An 18,937-nucleotide genomic window follows, 5' to 3' on the forward strand; every position below is an offset into this window, starting at 1 on the left:
ACCGTCCAAACAGAGTTTGTTCAAATAGCTCGATTTCTTTGATGTTGCCGCCAAGCTTCGGATCGCCGGCACAGGCCAACGAGCGATCGTTGGCATTCGCTAAACCGTCCAGATTGAACCAACGAAGGCCAACGAAACCCGTTCGTTGGCCTTCGTTGGCCCGGTGTGTACGCAACTTAAGGTTTGGCATAACAATAGTCAGTGGTAGGTAGTGATCTGTGTGCATCAAATGTCATTTTGACGTTGTGATTTCGTACCTACTTGTTTTGTTTACAATCGTAGGTTATTTTGTTGACCTCTATTTAGTTACCAAAATAATTTTGTTGTTTCAAACAGGTAAATGTAAAAAGCTTTAACGCTAATTATTGAACTTAAAAATTACACTATGTTTGCATCTTTGAGATGTGTAAGTATCCACTACATCAAATTCCTTGATAACTTTTCTATTCCCTCTGCTATCATTTCATAATGAATTATTTCTATTTCAGGTACCGTTGACACGGAACTTTAAACACCGTGTAGTTCTTCCAACATGCAGTCAGAAACGATACTTTTGGGAATACGTCAATATGATGTTCAATAAGCCTGATGCTGAACGTTTGAAACAGCTCGGTCCAGATAGGACGTGCGCAGAATGGGTGCTCCGAAACGGCGGCGCTGTGGTCTGGTCCGGGGGCCGGCGACAGACAGACTATAACTCTCTACCGCCAGAGAAAGCAGCTGTGCCAAAACTTGTTGAAATTGATGGCTCTGGTTCTTCAATATCACATTATGGGTTTTCTCATCTGAGTAAGTGTCTTTGTTATTACTTTACAGCCCATTATTACAGCTCATTCTTGTATTTCAGTGGATTTCATTAACACTTGTTATTTAACATTTTAGGTGGATGCACTGAGCTGAAGAAAATCATTTTGCATGATAACAAATACATTGATGATAGAGCTATGGCAGGACTGGAGTATGGCAAATCATCCCTCACACATGTACAAGTATCTGAGTGCCCAAATGTCACAGATGCTGGGCTTAAACAACTGAAAGTACTGGATAAACTGGAAACTTTAGTATTGTTCAAATTATTAAGTGTGGATAACATGGATGAATGTAAAAAGTTTCTAAAATCTCACCTTTCAAAATGTAATATACAGTAAGATCTGGCTGTAAATATAGTATTCCTTTTACATGTATAGTATTTTGATATTTACTAAAACCAAAACTAATTAATTAGAAGTAAAATGTTCTATTTAATAATATTTAATTCCTCTAAAAGTGTATGTTGTAAATAAAAAGAGTTCTGTAAAACAATCAAAATATATGTAATGATTTCATAAAACTATTTAAATATTACACTCCCTTCCCAACAGCATCATTAACACATTTGTATCCATTTTTCTCTAACAGCTCAGCTAACTCTGTCTTTATCTTGGTGACCACTGGAGGTCCTTGATAAATTAGAGCTGTGTATATTTGAATGGCGGAAGCTCCTGCTAAAATTTTATCATAAGCATCTTGGCCAGTGAATACTCCACCAACACCTATTATGGGAACCTTGCCTGAAACCAAAAATACTAGTAAGATCATAACATCTTAAGTAGTTTTCAATAAAATTTTTCTTCAATCAATCAATCAATCTTTGTTTGTGGCTGTGTGCCGTGTGTGACTAACACAGCAAATTCGGCCAAAAACGATTGTGTTAAGGTACACACTATGTTAATTGCTGTCTTTACGGTGGGGATTTAAAGATATTTACAAGGTTAATACCTGAAACAAACAGACGGACACAATTTATACAGGGACATCACAAACAGGGTTAGTATATTATAATGAACACAAACAAATTTATAGTTTAATATTGTTAGTTTTGAAGAATTTATACAGGATGTTAGCGATTGGGGTATGTACAAGTGTTAGTAGGTAATTGATATTTACAGGTCTTGGGACAGAGGAAGGGAGGAAATCATAGAGGGAGGTTTGAAGGTTAGGACACTCAAAGAAAAGGTGGTCGACAGATCCTTCGCTGGTGCCGCAGTCACAAACCGAACTATCACGCACCCGAATCCTAGCCAGGTGCACAGGCGTGCACGCATGACCAAGACGGAGTCTGCAGATTGTCGAGGTGGAGGTTTTATCTAGGAGTCATGCTCTAAAAAACCATGGCCTTTTGGGAATATGTGGTTGGATTAAGGAGTAATACTTACCTTTAATGTTCCTGGAAGCTTCCCAGGACTCCTTCCAGGAATTATCAAGCCTCGGTCCTGCGAGCGAGGCAAGGTCGTGGGCAAAATTATGGTAATGAGTATCCAGGCCCAAGCTAACGGCATCCTTAGCGAAGGAATCTGCACACTCATTACCAATGATGCCACTGTGGCCAGGTATCCAGGCAATAGCCACCTCTATACCCTGAGTCTTGCAACGGAAGAGAGTTTGTCTAATTTGAAGAATGATAGGGAATTTAGATTTTGATTTAAAAGGAAATGAAATAATTGAATGTAAGCAGCTAGAAGAGTCTGATAGAATAATAGTTTTGTTGAGTTTGTGAGACTCAGTGTACAGAAGTGCCTCCAGAATAGCGGTAGCCTCGCCCGTGAAGACCGAGGATTCAGGGGGGAGTTTGAAATTAAGGGTAATTTTGTACTTAGGGAGCCAGACAGCTAGACCAACATTGCTCTTATCTGAAAATTTGGAGGCATCTGTGAAGACTGGGAGCCAACCAGGCCACTCTGACTGGAGTTTATGAGTCAATGTTTTCTCGGCCCCCGGAGCGTTTTTCACAATGCCCATGTCCATAACAACATTGGGCTGAAAAACCAGGGCATCATAAGGGACACTAAACAGAGGGTTCATTTTAAATTTAATTGAAGGATGAGGAAGGTTGGAAGCAAAAATGAATGATTTGAGAAGGAAGGAAAGGCCATGGGTTTCTTGAGCATGACATAACCGCTTAAGGGTATCGAGCTTGGACAATAGAGGGTGAGACTCTGACTGCCAGATCCCGAGGAAAAACCGGTCACACAAGTACTGTCTCCGCAGCGAGAGAGGGGGGTCGACACACTCAACCTGAAGGGCATTGGTGGGGGTAGATTTCATTGCACCGGACACTATTCGAAGACACTTGTACTGAACCTTATCAATTTTTTCTAATGCAGCCTTATTACAGGGGTCCAGGATAAATGAGGCATAGTCAAAGTGACTTCGAACAATGGCGTTGTACAGTAGCTTCTGGGAGTATGGATGTGCGCCCCACCAGACACCTGACAGTGACCTGAGGACGTTGACACCCCTCTCGCACTTCTGAGCCACGTAGTTCATGTGATGGCTACCCGACAACCTGGAATCCAGAATCACACCCAAAAATTTAACTTTATTTGACACAGTGATTGAATGCTCTCCAATAACAACATCCAGATCTGGGATGTTTCTTTTTCTAGTGAAAATCACTGCTGTGCATTTAGTGGGAGAAAGAGATAACCCATGTCTATCCAGCCAATCCGTGAGGTACCTAAGAGCCAGGTTCAGCTGGACATTTGTCTCCGCTAACGAGGGAGAAGCATAATAGAGGGCCAAGTCGTCAGCGTACTGTAGAATGTCGCAGAAGCAGTCAACGGATTTATCTAGATCGTAAGTATACAGACTGTAAAGGAGGGGGCTTAAGACCGATCCCTGGGGGAGGCCTTTCCAAACAAATTTTGGGGAATCAAGGGAGGTGGTAGGGGATTTTATGTAGATGGATCTCTCCATGAATAGGCTGCAAACCAGACGGGTAAGCTTCACTGGAATGCTCAGCTGGCGCATTTTCTGCCTGAGCACAGGAAGAAGTACATTATCATAGGCAGACGCTATGTCAAGGAAGACACCCACAAGGTATTCTTTCCTCTTGAATGCGATGTGAATATCTGTTGTAAGTATTGCAAGGCTGTCTAGAGTACTCATCCCTTTCCTAAACCCAAACTGGGTTTTGGCTAGGATTCCTCTATTCTCAATTAGCCATTCGAGCCTGCATTTAATTAAGTGCTCTAAGATTTTCGCCAAAGCAGAGGAGAGGGCGATAGGACGTCGGGAGTTAGGATCACGGGGGTCTTTTCCGGCCTTCAATATGGGAACAACTATTTGCTTACTCCAAGAGCATGGAGTAACTCCGTACTCAAGAAAGTAGTTTATCAGCTCCAAGTAAGTATGCTTGACCTTGAGGCTTGATTTTGAAAGGAAAGAGTATGGAATGCCATCAATACCTGGAGATGAATCAGTTAAACCGGATAAAGCAGATTGGAGTTCATCCATAGTAAATGGAGAATCCAATCTGTCTGAAGATAGTAAGAGAGCTGGTGGGGGACGGAGAGCACTGGAGTGTGGGACATAAGGTGGAGCCAGTTTATCGCTGAACCCTTCTAGCCATAGAGAGGGATCGTTGCTCAAGATATCTTCGACGTTAAGGGAACCGCGATATCGGCGAATGTATCTCCACACCAGAGAAGGGGGGGACCTAGGCGAAAGATTTTCACAAAATCTGATCCAGCCCTGTTTCTTTTTCTTCTTAAGGAGCCGTTTGGTGCGTGCAGCTATCCTTTTGTAGTTTATGAAATTTTCCATGCTCATATTAGCGATATAAACATCCTCTGCATTTTTGCGCTCGTCAACAGCCAAGGAGCAGTCGGAGTCCCACCAGGGAGGTGAGACTCTTTGGCCTTTTCGCAATTTTCTATTTTTGGCAGAGGATGTTAGAGCTTTTTCAAACTGATCATAGTTATTTAAAAAGTTGTCACTAGTACAGGGCTGGATCAGACTGAGCTTATCTTCAACCGAGGTGATGAAGTTGGACCACTCATTCCTGCCTATCACGTACCTTGGGAAGGCACATGTATCAGCAAGAATGGTGGATCTGGTAGGAAGCGTGATAGATATGGGAAAATGATCACTCCCAAAGGTATTTGGGAGGACCCTCCAGAATATTGATGTTGAAAGAAGAGGGGACGAGAAAGTGAGATCGACAGCACTTTTTGGGTTCTGACGGGGGAGGACTCGACGGGTAGGAGACCCGTCATTTAAAATACAAACATCTAAGGTATCAAGCATGTCTAAGAGGGCGATTGCAAAAGCGTCAGTGTGATAAGAACCCCATGAGGTATGGTGGGCGTTAAAGTCCCCCATGATCAGGAGAGGTTGCGGGAGAGAAGAAATTATATTATAAAAAGATGGGAGGTGAGAAGGGTGGGGATCAGGGAAATACACGGACACGAAAGTAATGTCTAAAGCCCTAAGGGCCACAACATTAAATTCCTGCCCGTGGGGAGGGGTAGGGATAGAGGAGAAGGTAAGGGAACGCTTCACAAGTAAAGCGCACCCAGCAAACCCGTCATCCCTGTCATCCCGCAGACACGAGTAGCCCGGAACTCGGAAACGAGAACCCGGCGCTAGCCATGACTCAGAGATGGCAACGATGACGGGCTTGATGTCATCTATTAAGTTGAGTACTTCATGTTTTTTACTTTTAAGGCTCTGAGCATTCCACTGAAGGACCCGGGTCGGGTTCAGAGCCATTCTGGCTGAAGGATGAAAGTTCTCTAATCTTAAGTGCAACGTGGGGCGGTATTGTGTCGCTGAATTTAGACAGCAGACTGACAACTAATGAAAGTAAGTTATCCAATAAGTTGTCATTGGGGGTAATCACATTCAGGGCACTTCCATTAGGAAGTGAGGAAGATGGTGATGAGATAATGGCCTGATGGGCAAGTCTGTCATAGCCAGGAGAAAGAGGAGACCTAGGCCTGCGTTGAGTGGTCACAGTCTTTTTGTAGGATTTTTTAAGAGATGGGCCATTAGGTTGTGAAGATGCTACTTCAGCAAATGATTTTTTGCTTTTAGGAAGTCGAGCATCGGCTTCAGCGAACGAAATACTGTCCTGAGACATAATGACTTTTATGGATTTTTGTCTAGCTTGTTCTGGACAGTTCTTATCCGTGGAAGCATGACTTCCTGAGCAGTAAATGCAAGTGGGAGGATCTGCATCGCAAGTCTCACCCAAGTGTGGTTGGGCACACTTGAAGCAGCAAGGCCTTGATCGGCAATTAGCCTTCACATGGCCAAACCTGCAACAAGCGTGGCACTGGATGGTTGGGTAGGTGTATCTGTCGACTTCTACAGCAGCACGGAAAGAGTAAATTTTTTCTGGGAGGTATTGTCCTCTGAAAGTGATTACTACGCTTTGAGTAGGGACATATGAAACGTTTCCATTGTTGATCACTTTGCGACTAAATCTGCGAGCTTTAAGAACAATACCGCATCCATGGGGGAGGTCCAAAGAACCCACAAACTCATCCATGGAGAGATCCACTGGGACTCTCCTAGCAACACCCATACGGGTGATGTGGTAAGTTGGGATAATTGCCTTAAACTTGTTTGGGGACAGAGCTGGGTGGTTGATAAATTCGTTGGCCGCTCCCGCAGACTTAAATTCCACAGTAACACGGTTACGACCGGTCATTTTGACACCACCTCTGGTGATGTGAGTCACATTGTGATTGTACAAAAATTGTCCAAACTTAATAGCCCTCAGCGGGGTCCCAGAAGCTGGACTTCCTGAAGAGCTATCCTGAGAAACGTGGACGATAAATGGTCCAGGGTCACTGTCATCGTACACCTTAGTGGCGTCGAGACTCGGGTGCGTATAAATGGTCTGAATGCTAGCAGACGCGAGATCGGGGTTTAAGATAATTCTCTTACCTTGTTGAGAAGGTTGTATATCATCCCTAGGGCGCTTTCGCGTCTCCTGGGGAGTATCCGTCAGCATTATATCCGGCGAAAGATCTGGTGGGTCGGGATCTGGAGGACGATCTGAATGGTACTCCATTTCAGAAAGGGAAAGAGGGTTTACTGATAATCACAACACTCACCAGTTACCACCACCACAATAACAACAAATAACAGGTATTAACTATGTAAATTGGCACAGAAAAAGGTCCGAAATCGCGATGATTGTTAGGAACACGTGGGTACCCCAGTCACGCACGAAACCGAATCCAAAAATTTTTCTTGTGTTAGAATATTCTTTTTTGCTGAATAACCTGTACACATACCTTTAGTAAGCTTGTACATTTCTTTTATCATCTCTGTTGATTTGTTTGTTAGTGGTTTGCCACTAAGTCCCCCAGTTTCTTTGGCAACTTCTTGGTTGGCTAGACCTGGCCTCTCTATGGTGGTATTAGATATTACCAGACCATCTACTTTGCTCTCTTTCTTGGTGATCACTGATACAATGTCCTTCTTGTCTTGTAGGGTGAGGTCTGGAGCAAGCTTGAGAAGCAGTGGTGGCTTGTTCTGTGACTCTAGAGATGCCCTCACTTTGTTTACTTCAGTTAGTAGCTTTTGCAATTCATCTTTCTCCTGCAATGCTCGCAAACCTGGTGTGTTTGGACTGCAAAATATGAATAAGATATAAAGGAAAAGTCTATCTAAGTATGAGCTAGGTATTAAACAATTGTGAAAATATAATACCTGCTGATGTTAATAACAAAATAATCTGCAACATCATTGAACTTTATAATTCCATCTACATAATCCAGAACTGCACTTTCAGACAGTTTATTTTTGCCTAAATTGATGCCCAAGAGGCCTTGACGTAGCTGTGCCTTGTCCACATTTTGTAACTTCTGATGGACTTTGTTGTGGCCTTCACTGTTGAAACCATACCGGTTGATAACAGCCTGATCTTCAGAAAGTCGAAATACCCTTGGCTTAGGATTTCCAGGCTGAGGTTCAGGAGTCACAGATCCTATTTCAACAATTGAAAAACCTAGGTTTCTTAATCCTATAACTGCATCAGCATGTTTGTCAAATCCTGCTGCTATGCCAATAGGGTTACTGAGGTCATAATTTAGAAATTTGGTTTTCTGCAATAGTAATTTTGAATGTATAGTGAAATGCCAATTTAGTTTAAGCTTTGAGTACATTATTACAGCAACTCAGAAAATGTTAATAAATGCTGGATATTAGTCATCTATAGTAATAGTGCAACTTGCATATAGGATGGGTTATTATTATTAACAGCATATGTTAGCGTATGTTATTAATGAAGTCTATAAAATTGATAATTTAACATGAAACTTAAAAAAAACTTACCAAGACACTGGGGTCATTGTATTTTTCTGGTGGGAAAATGCCATATTTGATTGCTGCTACACCAAGGTTGTGGGCCCACTCAGGGCTAAGGTATTGACTGGCAGGCTGCAGAACATGTTCATAGTAGCTTGGAAAATCTTTTCTCATATAAATAAATTGGTAGGCCACTGAACCTCCTAGGGTTAGGTAGCACAGTGATTTCAACTTTTTCTGAAATTAAAATAATTACTTAAGTACAGTTTTTGTGAACTTGGGACGACGTTATGAATAAGTACATTATGAAGAATTCTTACCACTGCCTGTTTTTTACTCATTGCTGTTTCAATGATATTATTATTATACAATAATCCTGTAAATCCTCAATTTTTGTGCAATGCAAACATCAATAAAATTAATTAACCCCCGTCAAATTGACATTTACTGCCAAAGCCCACAGAGCCTTTAATTTACAGTCTGTGATGATGATGAGTCTTGTATCCCTACAATATTCAAGTACAGTAGGTAAATCATCAAAATAATATCGACAACCAGATGTCAGATGTTGTATTTGTGTATGTGTTTGTTGTCAGTGTCAGTGCTAAGTGCTAACTAACTCATAGAGAAAAAATAAACAATTGTGAAAAGAGTGGCATCTCGAGGAGTTTTTTGTCATACTCTATACGTCATACTGAGCCTACAACGCCATCTCTTTATATTGCTCAACCTCATTGTACATACATACAGGGTGCCCTGTTGGGACACCCTGTATATATAGATATTGTTATCACAAGTTAATAGCCGGATCTCCACCAAACGATCCAATGCGATCCGATCGCTCGATCCAAGAAGTTTAGTATGTAAGATTCCTTGGATCGCGCGATCGGATCGCGTTGGATCGTCTGGTGGGAATCCGGCTATTAACTTCAATCTATAAAGATATAAGACATATTTGCGTTAACGTAGTTACACCACACAACAGTTATTACATTTATCAGCTAAATTTAAGTTCAATCTATTTATGTACCTACCTACATGCAACAATAAATAAAAAACAAATTATTATATAATTCTTTATTACCTCGCATATAACAATGTTTCAGTTCAGTTTTGTTCATGTCACTTGTAAAATAATATGCGAGTGGGTGTGTGTATTCCTTTCACCATGAAAACCAATTCATGTTTTGCTAGTTTATGTTTCCCAAGAGAAGCAAATCTTGTCACTTGTGGTGATAAAGTCATTTCATCCAATAGTGCATCATTTATCCTCGCGAGGCAAATCTTTGACGACATTTATCAGTTTGGTACACATAGTATTTTAATCTTCAGCGTATATGAAGATGTCGATCGCTCTTTGCCAGTGCCGCCATTTCAGCTCGGTTCCCGTGGAACCACATGGAACCTGGATCCATATGGAATCTGTCAGGTCACAAGAATTTCATAAAAACACTTTTTGCGGATAAAGATGCTTTTTCTTGACACACCATGTTTATTTTTATTTGTAGGTATATAAAATTTATAAATAACGATATACCGAGAGTATAGGCTTTTATTACAAAAATGTTATTTGCGAGACATTGTAAGACAACTGAACTGACACTGACACGCAATTTCTTCATAAAAGCCATAGATCATGACAATGTTAACATTCAAATACTACTTATCTATGTGTCTTGTTATTGTTCTATGGTCTTGTTGATAACGCCATCTTACATCTTTTTTGGTAGTAAGAGTAATATAAAGAGATGGCACTACCTTCTACTAAAAGTTCAGCCATTAAGGCACTGACCCACCCCTGAACTAACTGTTGTCTTCATGTTGTCTTGTTGTTGGTTTGGATTTTGGGAGTTTTATGATAATTTGGGAAATTAGGGAGTCTGCAACCCCCAGAGAAGATATCCCTTCACTGAGTTATCGTATCGCTTGTTATTGTAATATGAGTAGCGATTAAAAATAGACCAGAGGAACTTCACATTTGCAGGACGATAATTTCTGATTGACCGACATGAAGGCAGTGCTAATATTCGATAATGTGAACGATTTATTGTTTTCCAAGTGGGATGATACATTTCTAGATCGCATGAAGGCATTTGGTGGCCAGGTATGAATCTCTTAGTATCGATTACAATACAAGAAATGTAAATGAGAACTTGGAATTTAACTGTGACATATTGTATAATTTTCTCTCTTGATTATTCTTATAACTACTGCTTGTTTTCAGGATAATGATAATAATGAAGGTGTGACAGACAGCTACAATGTCTCTCAGCTACTATCACCTATTATTACATCTCAAAGGGTCATGGCTGCCCAATTTGGAAATACTTATTCATCCATGCAATGCAAAGATGGAACTTCAATAGTATTTGATGAGGTAACAAGAAATATTTATCATTACCTGTAAGCTATGGCCATAAAAAGATAATAAGGCATTTTCATTTTCAGAATATCTAACTAATCATGTAACAAACCTAAATTACATTACCTAATGCAAAAAAAATATGTACATCTTTACTAGGTTCTTAGGGGCCGTCCATTAATCACGTGAGGTCGTTTTTCTCATTTTTTGACCCCCCCCTCCCCCCTGGTGATATTTGGTGAGGTTTGGGACCAACCCCCCCTCCCCCCCCCCTGGATCACGTGTATTTTTTTGGAAGTCTATGTAAAGGCAATTTTTGACTAGAAAAAATATAGGTCATACTACAAATCGTTAAAATTTTTGCGCCGTCCAAAATATCGGTTCAGAAATACCAGATTTTTGACAAAAAATTAATACACGTGATGTCTAACGAGAACCCCCCCTCCCCCCTCGTGATGTTTCGTGAGGTTTTCAGTACCCCCTCCCCCCCCCCTTTGAGCCTCACGTGATTAATGGACGGCCCCTTACCTTAAAATTTATAAATTATTAAATTTAATAACTTTATGCTCCCTCACCTCAAGTTTTCATATTATTTTCACTGAATTAACGATATGACAAAATTAACCATTTGCAGTGGTTGGACCATGTGTTCCTCATAATAAGTGAGCAAGATGTAGACGATGCTCACCGGGAGCTGCTGGACTGCAAGACCCTGGTACAGCATATCTGCGGGCAGAACATCAACCTGTAAGTATAGTATTGCTTTCATTGAATTATGGATGAACCCCTCTCTTATTATTAGTTCATAAATGGAACATGTTCATGTATCTAGAGCATTATGTTTTAGATACTTGGGGCCTTACTACAAAAACTTAGACAGTATTTAACAGATGTTTAGCTTTCACTTGCCTACAAAATCTGTCAAATTTTGTTATAAACACTTGTTAAAAAAAAAGTTTTTGTGGTATTAGCTATTAGAATTAATTTTATCTCTCACTTGTGCTTCATGTTTTAATTAATATAATAATTATTATAACCAATTCTGAGACAACATGCCTTAAAAGTGATGGATAATGGCAACTTGAGTCTGTAATGAGACAACCAACACAACAACCTTCAAACAATGAAAAAAAAAAACGCCTCAGTTACCTGAATCTGATGGCCTGTTGGAAATAAAAATATACCTAAAAATACTACATAAATCATCACAAAGTTTTTGATTCCTAGAAGAATAACTAGATTTTTTATTTAATTAATACTTATTCCAACCTTCCAGGCTTCACTCCCCAGTATACCAGAGGTGGTTATCAGCGCTTCTCGACTGTCGCAACAAAGGGGACTCCATACCAGGAGCCAGTGGCATCATCGGGGAAAGTGGGGTCACCGCCGCTGCCCTCAGTGCCTTGAAGAGTGCTGCCAAGGAGATCAAGACACCATATCCACACTATCATCTGCTGCTTTATGTTGGGGATAAGATGTTGGCCCTGTATTCTAGGTATGATAATAGTAGTACACGTGTAGATAAGTGTATTAACTTCTTTCATGTAGATAAGTGTATTAACTTCTTTCATGCAAATGCAAAGTTCAAAAGTTGTACATGTACAAATGTCAAGAAGTCATCAGAAATTACCAAAAAAACCCTTACTTAATGTTGGCACTCCCATAATAACCATTTATACCCCTACTACCTTTTATTGAATGTAACTTACATATATAAACTTAAATTTTTAACCTACAGTCGTCGAAATATAACAGGTCTGTTTGGACAGCTCCAAAATGTATGGGATGACAACTGGTGTCAAATCTAAATCATAAAAAATTAAGTAACTTTTGGTGCTTTAAAAGTTCTTTTTTCTGTTAAATAATAAGCCAGATTATGGGTATTTTATGTATTTCATCTAGTAAATCAAGAGTAAATAGCAAATTTGTGTAGCTGTCCAAATGGGCCTATTATATTTGGACGACTGTAATCACTATATTAATGAAAAAAAAAGACGCATCAAAAACCTGTTGTGTAGTTTTAAAGATATAAGCATAGACACACATACTACAGACAGACTCGATAAGCGGTTTTGCATCAACTATGTACTGATGTTATTTTCCCTTGTCCAGTCGAGGCAGCGAAGACCTGACCCCGCCGGACCTGATCCTGCTGAGCATCCAGGCGGTCGCGGCGCAGGAGTACTGGCGCGAGGTGGAGGGCGAAGGGGGGAGTGAGAAGACTGCGTGTAGTAATGCGCATGTGCCGTGTGAGTGTTGATTATTATTGATTTAGGCTAGTATACCGTCAGTGTGGGTTTTTGGTTTTTACATTTGGTGTGTATTTAAAATATTTAAATTGTTACTATAGTAGTTATGTAACAGAAGACACTAAGCGCCTTGGCGGTGTGGGTTGGGGCGAGATAGGAATGTGTCTAAACCGCGCAACGCCATTGGTGCATGCTATGCCGCTCGACCGCTGATCATCTATAGCTACAAAAAGATCCTCCGAATCTACTCTATTCTATATTTCGTTCATAAATGTAAGATGCTCAGTGGCCAATGGCTGTATTTTGCTCAAGATACTTGTATTATATATAGTGTAATAAACTCACTCACTTTCGCTCTCTGATTACCCAATCTTGTTTCCACCGCCCCAGGGTTATCACAAGAGAACAGCGCGCTAGTAGCGACGCTGGGCGGCGCGAGCCTCGCCCCGTGCGCGCCGCACTGCCTGCACGCCGCAGCCCTCGCGCCGCGCGTCACGCTGCTGCTGCTGCGCGACATGGACACACGGTCAGTGACCCCCCGGCACGCTGCTGCTGCTGCGCGACATGGACACACGGTCAGTGACCCCCCGGCGCTGGCACAAGACATGGACACACGGTCAGTGACCCCCCGGCACGCTGCTGCTGCTGCGCGACATGGACACACGGTCAGTGACCCCCCGGCACGCTGCTGCTGCTGCGCGACATGGACACACGGTCAGTGACCCCCCGGCGCTGGCACAAGACATGGACACACGGTCAGTGACCCCCCGGCACGCTGCTGCTGCTGCGCGACATGGACACACGGTCAGTGACCCCCCGGCACGCTGCTGCTGCTGCGCGACATGGACACACGGTCAGTGACCCCCCGGCGCTGGCACAAGACATGGACACACGGTCAGTGACCCCCCGGCACGCTGCTGCTGCTGCGCGACATGGACACACGGTCAGTGACCCCTCGGCACGCTGCTGCTGCTGCGCGACATGGACACACGGTCAGTGACCCCCCGCACGCTGCTGCTGCTGCGCGACATGGACACACGGTCAGTGACCCCCCGGCACGCTGCTGCTGCTGCGCGACATGGACACACGGTCAGTGACCCCCCGGCACGCTGCTGCTGCTGCGCGACATGGACACACGGTCAGTGACCCCCCGGCACGCTGCTGCTGCTGCGCGACATGGACACACGGTCAGTGACCCCCCGGCACGCTGCTGCTGCTGCGCGACATGGACACACGGTCAGTGACCCCCCGGCACGCTGCTGCTGCTGCGCGACATGGACACACGGTCAGTGACCCCCCGGCACGCTGCTGCTGCTGCGCGACATGGACACACGGTCAGTGACCCCCCGGCGCTGGCACAAGAGAACAGCGCGCTAGAGGCGAGCGGCGACCTCCGTAGGGCGCTGGCATAAGAGAACAGAACTAGTAAAGACGCTGGGCTGACGCAAATGTATCTACGCTCATTAGCTAATGGCAAAAGTTTCAACGCCGCAACAATGGACGATTAGCGATGGAGTGAAACCCTATAGCGCTCTCCACATAAGCCAAAAGATTACAGCTGAACACTTTATTAATTTCAAATTGACTTTTTGTTACTTTCCTTTTTAAATGTTTTACCATTCGTTCGATCTAGTGGTTAACCACTAGAACGAAGCATTAATGCTTGATTAATATTTAATTGCAGAGATATCGGCATCGCTGCTCACCTGTCTAGTCAGATTCTGTCGAATCTAAGGAGACTGCTGCTTCAGGGGAACTTAGAGATGCTCCCAACTACACTGGATGCCTTGGAGTCGGCTTTGAAAAAGGTAAATCAAAGTATCTACTTATAAAGTTCATTTTAAAAACGCATGAAGCTGTTTCTTCTAGATTTTTTTACCCGCCATGGCGCTTGAATGAAAGAATGTGACCTTACACATTACACCACCAAATCTCTTTCTCCATAAGTCACCGTTTATTTCCCCCTCACCCGATAAACCCAACCACATTTATTACAGACAACAGAAGCGCTCCGCAAAAACAAAGCCAACGCGAATCTCTGCGCCCGTCTAACCACTCGCATGCTCGAACTGCGCAAGTCTTGCACGACCACCACCCCGCTCTCCCCCGAGACCACCGCCGCCGCTATGCACACGGCCATAGAGGCGGTTTTAGAACAACTCCGGCCGGATATACCGAGTCTGAATATGGAAATGGTGCTGAGAGAGCTGAGGAGTGCTCTCGCGCCGTATTTGGCGTCTCTGACGGAGAAGGGGAATAGGTGCTTCGGCGGGGAATCATATCCTTTTCAATATGGATGTTTGATGATTTTTTATTGTGTCAAAATTTGTTTTATAGTTTTTGCCAATTTCCAAAAGTTGTAGATCAAAAGTTGTTCTGAATGACCCCCTGAGTCACCCCTTCTTGACTTACCCCCTTTATATTCATAATAAAGTTACTGAACAGATTAACTATTGAACTGTTCTGTCCCTCTCTGACAGAGAACAATTTGTTCTTTGACATAGAGTGACAAAACAGTTCAATAGCTAATCCGTTCAGTAACTTTTTTATGAATAAAGGGGTTAGTACATGCTCCGTCTTTAAAATACCTCAACAAAAATATCATCTTTTTTATACTATCAGTTTGCTGTGTATTTTTTTTATTGTAAGACCACCGTAAACAACAAACATACCAACCACAAAACAAATTGACCTCCTTAACCCCCACCACGTTGTCTGCCGCTGGCGCCCTATCCGAATGCCCGGGGCTACTTCACTTCACGCTGGCGGACCGCGGCGCCGCGCGCTGCCTCGCGCCGCCGCCGCACAAGCACCCTGTATTAACACCCAAAAAGGTATGTGAATACATAGCGTCAGGTTTTCGCTACGCTATCAAACGTTGACATTGACACCGATGTTAATTAAAATGCGTGAAATAAGTAAGAGGCACCCAGAAAAATACGCATGATACGCACAAGCACCCCGTGTTGACACCCAAAAAGGTACGTGTACGTAAGGTGTAATTCGCTACACCTTCAAACGATTTGCTGCGGCTACATTGACACAGAGGTAGATATATCCTGTATTTATTAAAATGCAAGAATAAGTACACGGAACGCAGAAAAATGGCAACCGCGTCATTAAACAAGCACCCATATTTCGTTTGGAGCCGGATCCCTTACTTGTAAAATCTGCAATCGCTTGGGTCTTCATTAGTGCGACAAGATATATCATAGTGCCCGGGACTTCTACACTTCACGCTGGCAGACCGCGGCGCCGCCGCACAAGCACCCCGTGCTGACACCCAAAAAGGTATGTGAATACATAGCGTCAGGTTTCACATACATGCCAGCTTCACGTTTTCGCTACGCTATCAAACGTTGACATTGACGCCGATGTTTATTAAAATGCGTGAAATAAGTAGGAGGAACCCAGAAAAATAGTGGCAAATCGCGCATGCGAGAAGAAATACGCATGATAGACGGCTTGACATTACTCTTTCCACAATCGCCGGTCATATGGGCCTACCCATTAGTTTTGTCTTAACCTTTAACTGCCGACCTATACGTCTCACAGACGGCCGCGTTCTTATTTTGTCAATATTTTTTCACCTGAAGCGTTAGCAAGGTTCCGCGGCTCAGTACCCTCCTCCCCCCGCGTGTTTTACGTGCCGTCAGCGTCCCGCTTACGTCGCTTGCACAGGTGTTCTATACGGAGCTCGTGACGTCTCACAGACGTAAGTACGGTGTTTATGTTCCAAACTTGATACGTCTCTTGGTCGTCACCACGTTGTAAATGCATGTACTACCTTAGTGTCTTGAGGTCGTCACATCGTAATAACCATATGATTTTTTCCTACGGAATGTCTGAAAGTGGCAGTTCAGGGTCAAAAGAGAGGACACTACCTAGTGATTATAAAAATCAAGCAATTGATAATCATAGGAAACTGAGAGATAGGAGACAGGACGTGGGAGGGGATGGAATATCAGACCACCACGAGAACTACGTTGTTCCATTGAACGAGTTATTGGCCCTACAGATATATATGCCCTCACCGACTCCGGCCAGAGCATACCGTAGCGTAGACCTGTGCAATTTGTCCAAGTCGACTAAAAAGACGCACAAAAAATTCATGTTGTCTCTGCAAGAAACCCATGTGCCTTTTATGTTTCCTACAAATATGCAATAGCTGCAAGCCATAAATATGCTAACTTGATTGTGTGTCAGTTTTTTTTTTCGTTAAGTTTTTGTGCTGATTCTTTTTTATTTTATTTTATTAGTTATAAAAGAGTAAAATTATTAAAAAAAATCTACTGATATGTGTATAAATAAAAAAATATATATGTCTAATAAAAGTTCCTAAAAATGTTCAAATAAAACTTGGGGTCTCATGAAAACACGCTGATTTCTTGTTAAATTAACTAATTGTTTTATTGACTATCCATATATTATAAGCCATTTAACTATAGTATTTTTATGGGTTGTTATAAATGAAATAAAACGAATACTTTATTTTTAATAGATTTTTCAATTATCTACGTCTCTCAGACGTAACCTCGTTGTTAGTGGCGCGTTTAGACCACGTCGGCAGTTAAAGGTTAAGCTGCGCACAGACCGGCCCAACGAACGCCCAACGGTGGATATTTAACATACATATAATATAGGGGCGATTGCAGCAAGGAAGGTCAACGACACCCGTTCGTTTGGCTGGTCTGTACGCAGCTTTATCTAACAAACCCACCCTCGTCCACAGCTACAACGCATCACATCTCGAGCCTTCCGTCTCTTCCGCGAGGGCTACACGGCCGCGACGTGGCGGGACTCGGCGGTGCATGTCTGCGCTATACTGTGGTTCGAGAAGGCGGGGGTGACCGTGTCGCCGCGCGCGCTGCACCCCGCCGCCGTCAGGGCGCTGCCGCCGCCGGGCGACATATTGGGATCTTTTTACAGGTGACACATGATTTATACGTATGAGTCCTCCACCCCAGTAGCATGGCTTCGATGATCTATAGGAATTCTTCACCCTTTAGCATGGCTTCGATGGTCTAGTCTAGGTCCATTTACTCCTATGATGAAACCCATAATAATATGGCGTCCACCAATCACGTCGCCGTTTTGAACTCAGATGACGTGAATTTTTATTGATAAAGATTCCTTTCCGCACGTAACTATTATGCTATAATGAGTTTGGAACATTCGGTAAGTACTTCCTGGTTTACCACAGACTATATAATCTGTGAATTCTCCTTTCCAGACAACTCATCGAGCAGGCGTTCCCCAACGAAAGCTCTCAGGTGACAGTGAAGGAGCTGATCTGTATCCACCTGGGTCTCGTGCCCACCGCCACGGCCGTGGAGCAAGCGAGGCGTCTCGCTCACACAGCGCTCGACCGCGCCGCGGAGTATACTCTGTGAACGCAGCTGACATCTGTCATAATCTGTGAACTACCTACCATAGACAAGATAGAGGAGTTTTTATAATGCACTTATTGCATTTATCTCCGCAAAGTTAAATTGTGTTTATGTAATCTTTTTAAAAATGAATAGAAAGGCAGGTAGTCTTAAGCTTGTTTAAAAATGTGTGCCAATTGTTTACTAGTTACTAGGGGTTTACCAGCTTTACAAATACTATACGGACCGTTGCCACGAGTCGTGCAGGCAGCGCCGCGATATATCATATTAAAAAAAAGCCAGAATAGACTCTTTTTTGTAATTGCCATTTAGAAGCATAATCATATACATTCCAAATGTTTTTTATAAGACTGTTCCATTGTTATTTTGTTTAAGACTGTATTATTTACTAACTTTTAAGTTTTATTATTTCTTATATTGAATTTAATCAATAAAGATTCTTATTTATGAAGTTTTTAAAGGATTTGTTTTATTTTTGGAGTTTCAATAATAGCAATCTTATTATATCCTCATTCAGTTTTTTTATTATATGAAAATAAACTGTACAAAGTTTACAATATTCTGTATTGAGTAGTGAAGTGATGTCTCATTCTTAGTGATTACAGTAGATTTGAAGAAATAAGCAGCAGATTAGCATATACAAAAATTACATCAAGTTAACTAAACGTTTTTGTGTCATCGGCAAGTTAAACATTAATGTAAATAGTTTGATGTGGGTCTAATTAATATTAATACCTACATAGGTAGTTTTAATATAAAACCTAACAGTAACAAAGTGTCAACGATATTTTAAAGTTTAAAACATGCGATGTCCAACCACTGACCCAAACCTAGTACAGGTGACTCCATAAACA

The 18,937-nt window shown here is 42.4% G+C and overlaps 3 protein-coding genes across 3 annotated transcripts; 2 read left to right on the forward strand and 1 right to left on the reverse strand.

The window, feature by feature from the left end:
- Positions 1 to 243: 243 nt before the first annotated feature.
- LOC105387604 (ATP synthase subunit s, mitochondrial) lies at positions 244 to 1,229 on the forward strand. The gene is made up of 3 exons (XM_011558386.3): positions 244 to 406; positions 489 to 789; positions 883 to 1,229. Exons 1-3 carry the CDS (start codon positions 386 to 388, stop codon positions 1,146 to 1,148), a joined length of 588 nt encoding a protein of 195 aa, XP_011556688.3. The 5' UTR covers positions 244 to 385; the 3' UTR covers positions 1,149 to 1,229.
- An 84-nt stretch (positions 1,230 to 1,313) lies between these two features.
- LOC105387514 (dihydroorotate dehydrogenase (quinone), mitochondrial) lies at positions 1,314 to 8,562 on the reverse strand. Its single transcript, XM_011558280.3, has 5 exons — positions 8,403 to 8,562; positions 8,110 to 8,319; positions 7,486 to 7,880; positions 7,068 to 7,405; positions 1,314 to 1,550 (listed from the first exon to the last, which is right to left on the reverse strand). The coding sequence occupies exons 1-5, from the start codon at positions 8,421 to 8,423 to the stop codon at positions 1,342 to 1,344; spliced, it is 1,173 nt and encodes a 390-aa protein (XP_011556582.3). The 5' UTR covers positions 8,424 to 8,562; the 3' UTR covers positions 1,314 to 1,341.
- Positions 8,563 to 9,891: 1,329 nt separating this feature from the next.
- LOC105393556 lies at positions 9,892 to 18,543 on the forward strand. The gene is made up of 11 exons (XM_048629608.1): positions 9,892 to 10,186; positions 10,307 to 10,459; positions 11,079 to 11,191; positions 11,721 to 11,939; positions 12,557 to 12,693; positions 13,084 to 13,219; positions 14,378 to 14,501; positions 14,691 to 14,991; positions 15,343 to 15,527; positions 17,426 to 17,622; positions 17,927 to 18,543. Exons 1-11 carry the CDS (start codon positions 10,091 to 10,093, stop codon positions 18,084 to 18,086), a joined length of 1,821 nt encoding a protein of 606 aa, XP_048485565.1. The 5' UTR covers positions 9,892 to 10,090; the 3' UTR covers positions 18,087 to 18,543.
- Positions 18,544 to 18,937: the final 394 nt, after the last annotated feature.

Source organism: Plutella xylostella, chromosome 23, assembly GCF_932276165.1.
Source record: "Plutella xylostella chromosome 23, ilPluXylo3.1, whole genome shotgun sequence".
Classification (NCBI taxonomy): Eukaryota; Metazoa; Arthropoda; class Insecta; order Lepidoptera; family Plutellidae; genus Plutella; species Plutella xylostella.

What these genes read in the sequence shown, in the direction of transcription:
- LOC105387514 (XM_011558280.3), bottom strand. Translation starts at nt 8,423, where the DNA reads ATGAGTAAAAAACAGGCAGTG. An exon ending in TTTGTTATTAACATCAGCAG is followed by an intron (nt 7,406 to 7,485) that starts GTATTATATTTT and finishes CATATTTTGCAG; the next exon opens with TCCAAACACACCAGGTTTGC. An exon ending in AATGTACAAGCTTACTAAAG is followed by an intron (nt 1,551 to 7,067) that starts GTATGTGTACAG and finishes TTTTGGTTTCAG; the next exon opens with GCAAGGTTCCCATAATAGGT.
- LOC105393556 (XM_048629608.1), top strand. Translation starts at nt 10,091, where the DNA reads ATGAAGGCAGTGCTAATATTCGATAATGTGAACGATTTATTGTTTTCC. An exon ending in TGAAGGCATTTGGTGGCCAG is followed by an intron (nt 10,187 to 10,306) that starts GTATGAATCTCT and finishes GCTTGTTTTCAG; the next exon opens with GATAATGATAATAATGAAGG. An exon ending in CTGCGCGACATGGACACACG is followed by an intron (nt 13,220 to 14,377) that starts GTCAGTGACCCC and finishes ATTTAATTGCAG; the next exon opens with AGATATCGGCATCGCTGCTC.
- LOC105387604 (XM_011558386.3), top strand. Translation starts at nt 386, where the DNA reads ATGTTTGCATCTTTGAGATGT. An exon ending in TGTTTGCATCTTTGAGATGT is followed by an intron (nt 407 to 488) that starts GTAAGTATCCAC and finishes TTTCTATTTCAG; the next exon opens with GTACCGTTGACACGGAACTT. An exon ending in TTATGGGTTTTCTCATCTGA is followed by an intron (nt 790 to 882) that starts GTAAGTGTCTTT and finishes TTAACATTTTAG; the next exon opens with GTGGATGCACTGAGCTGAAG.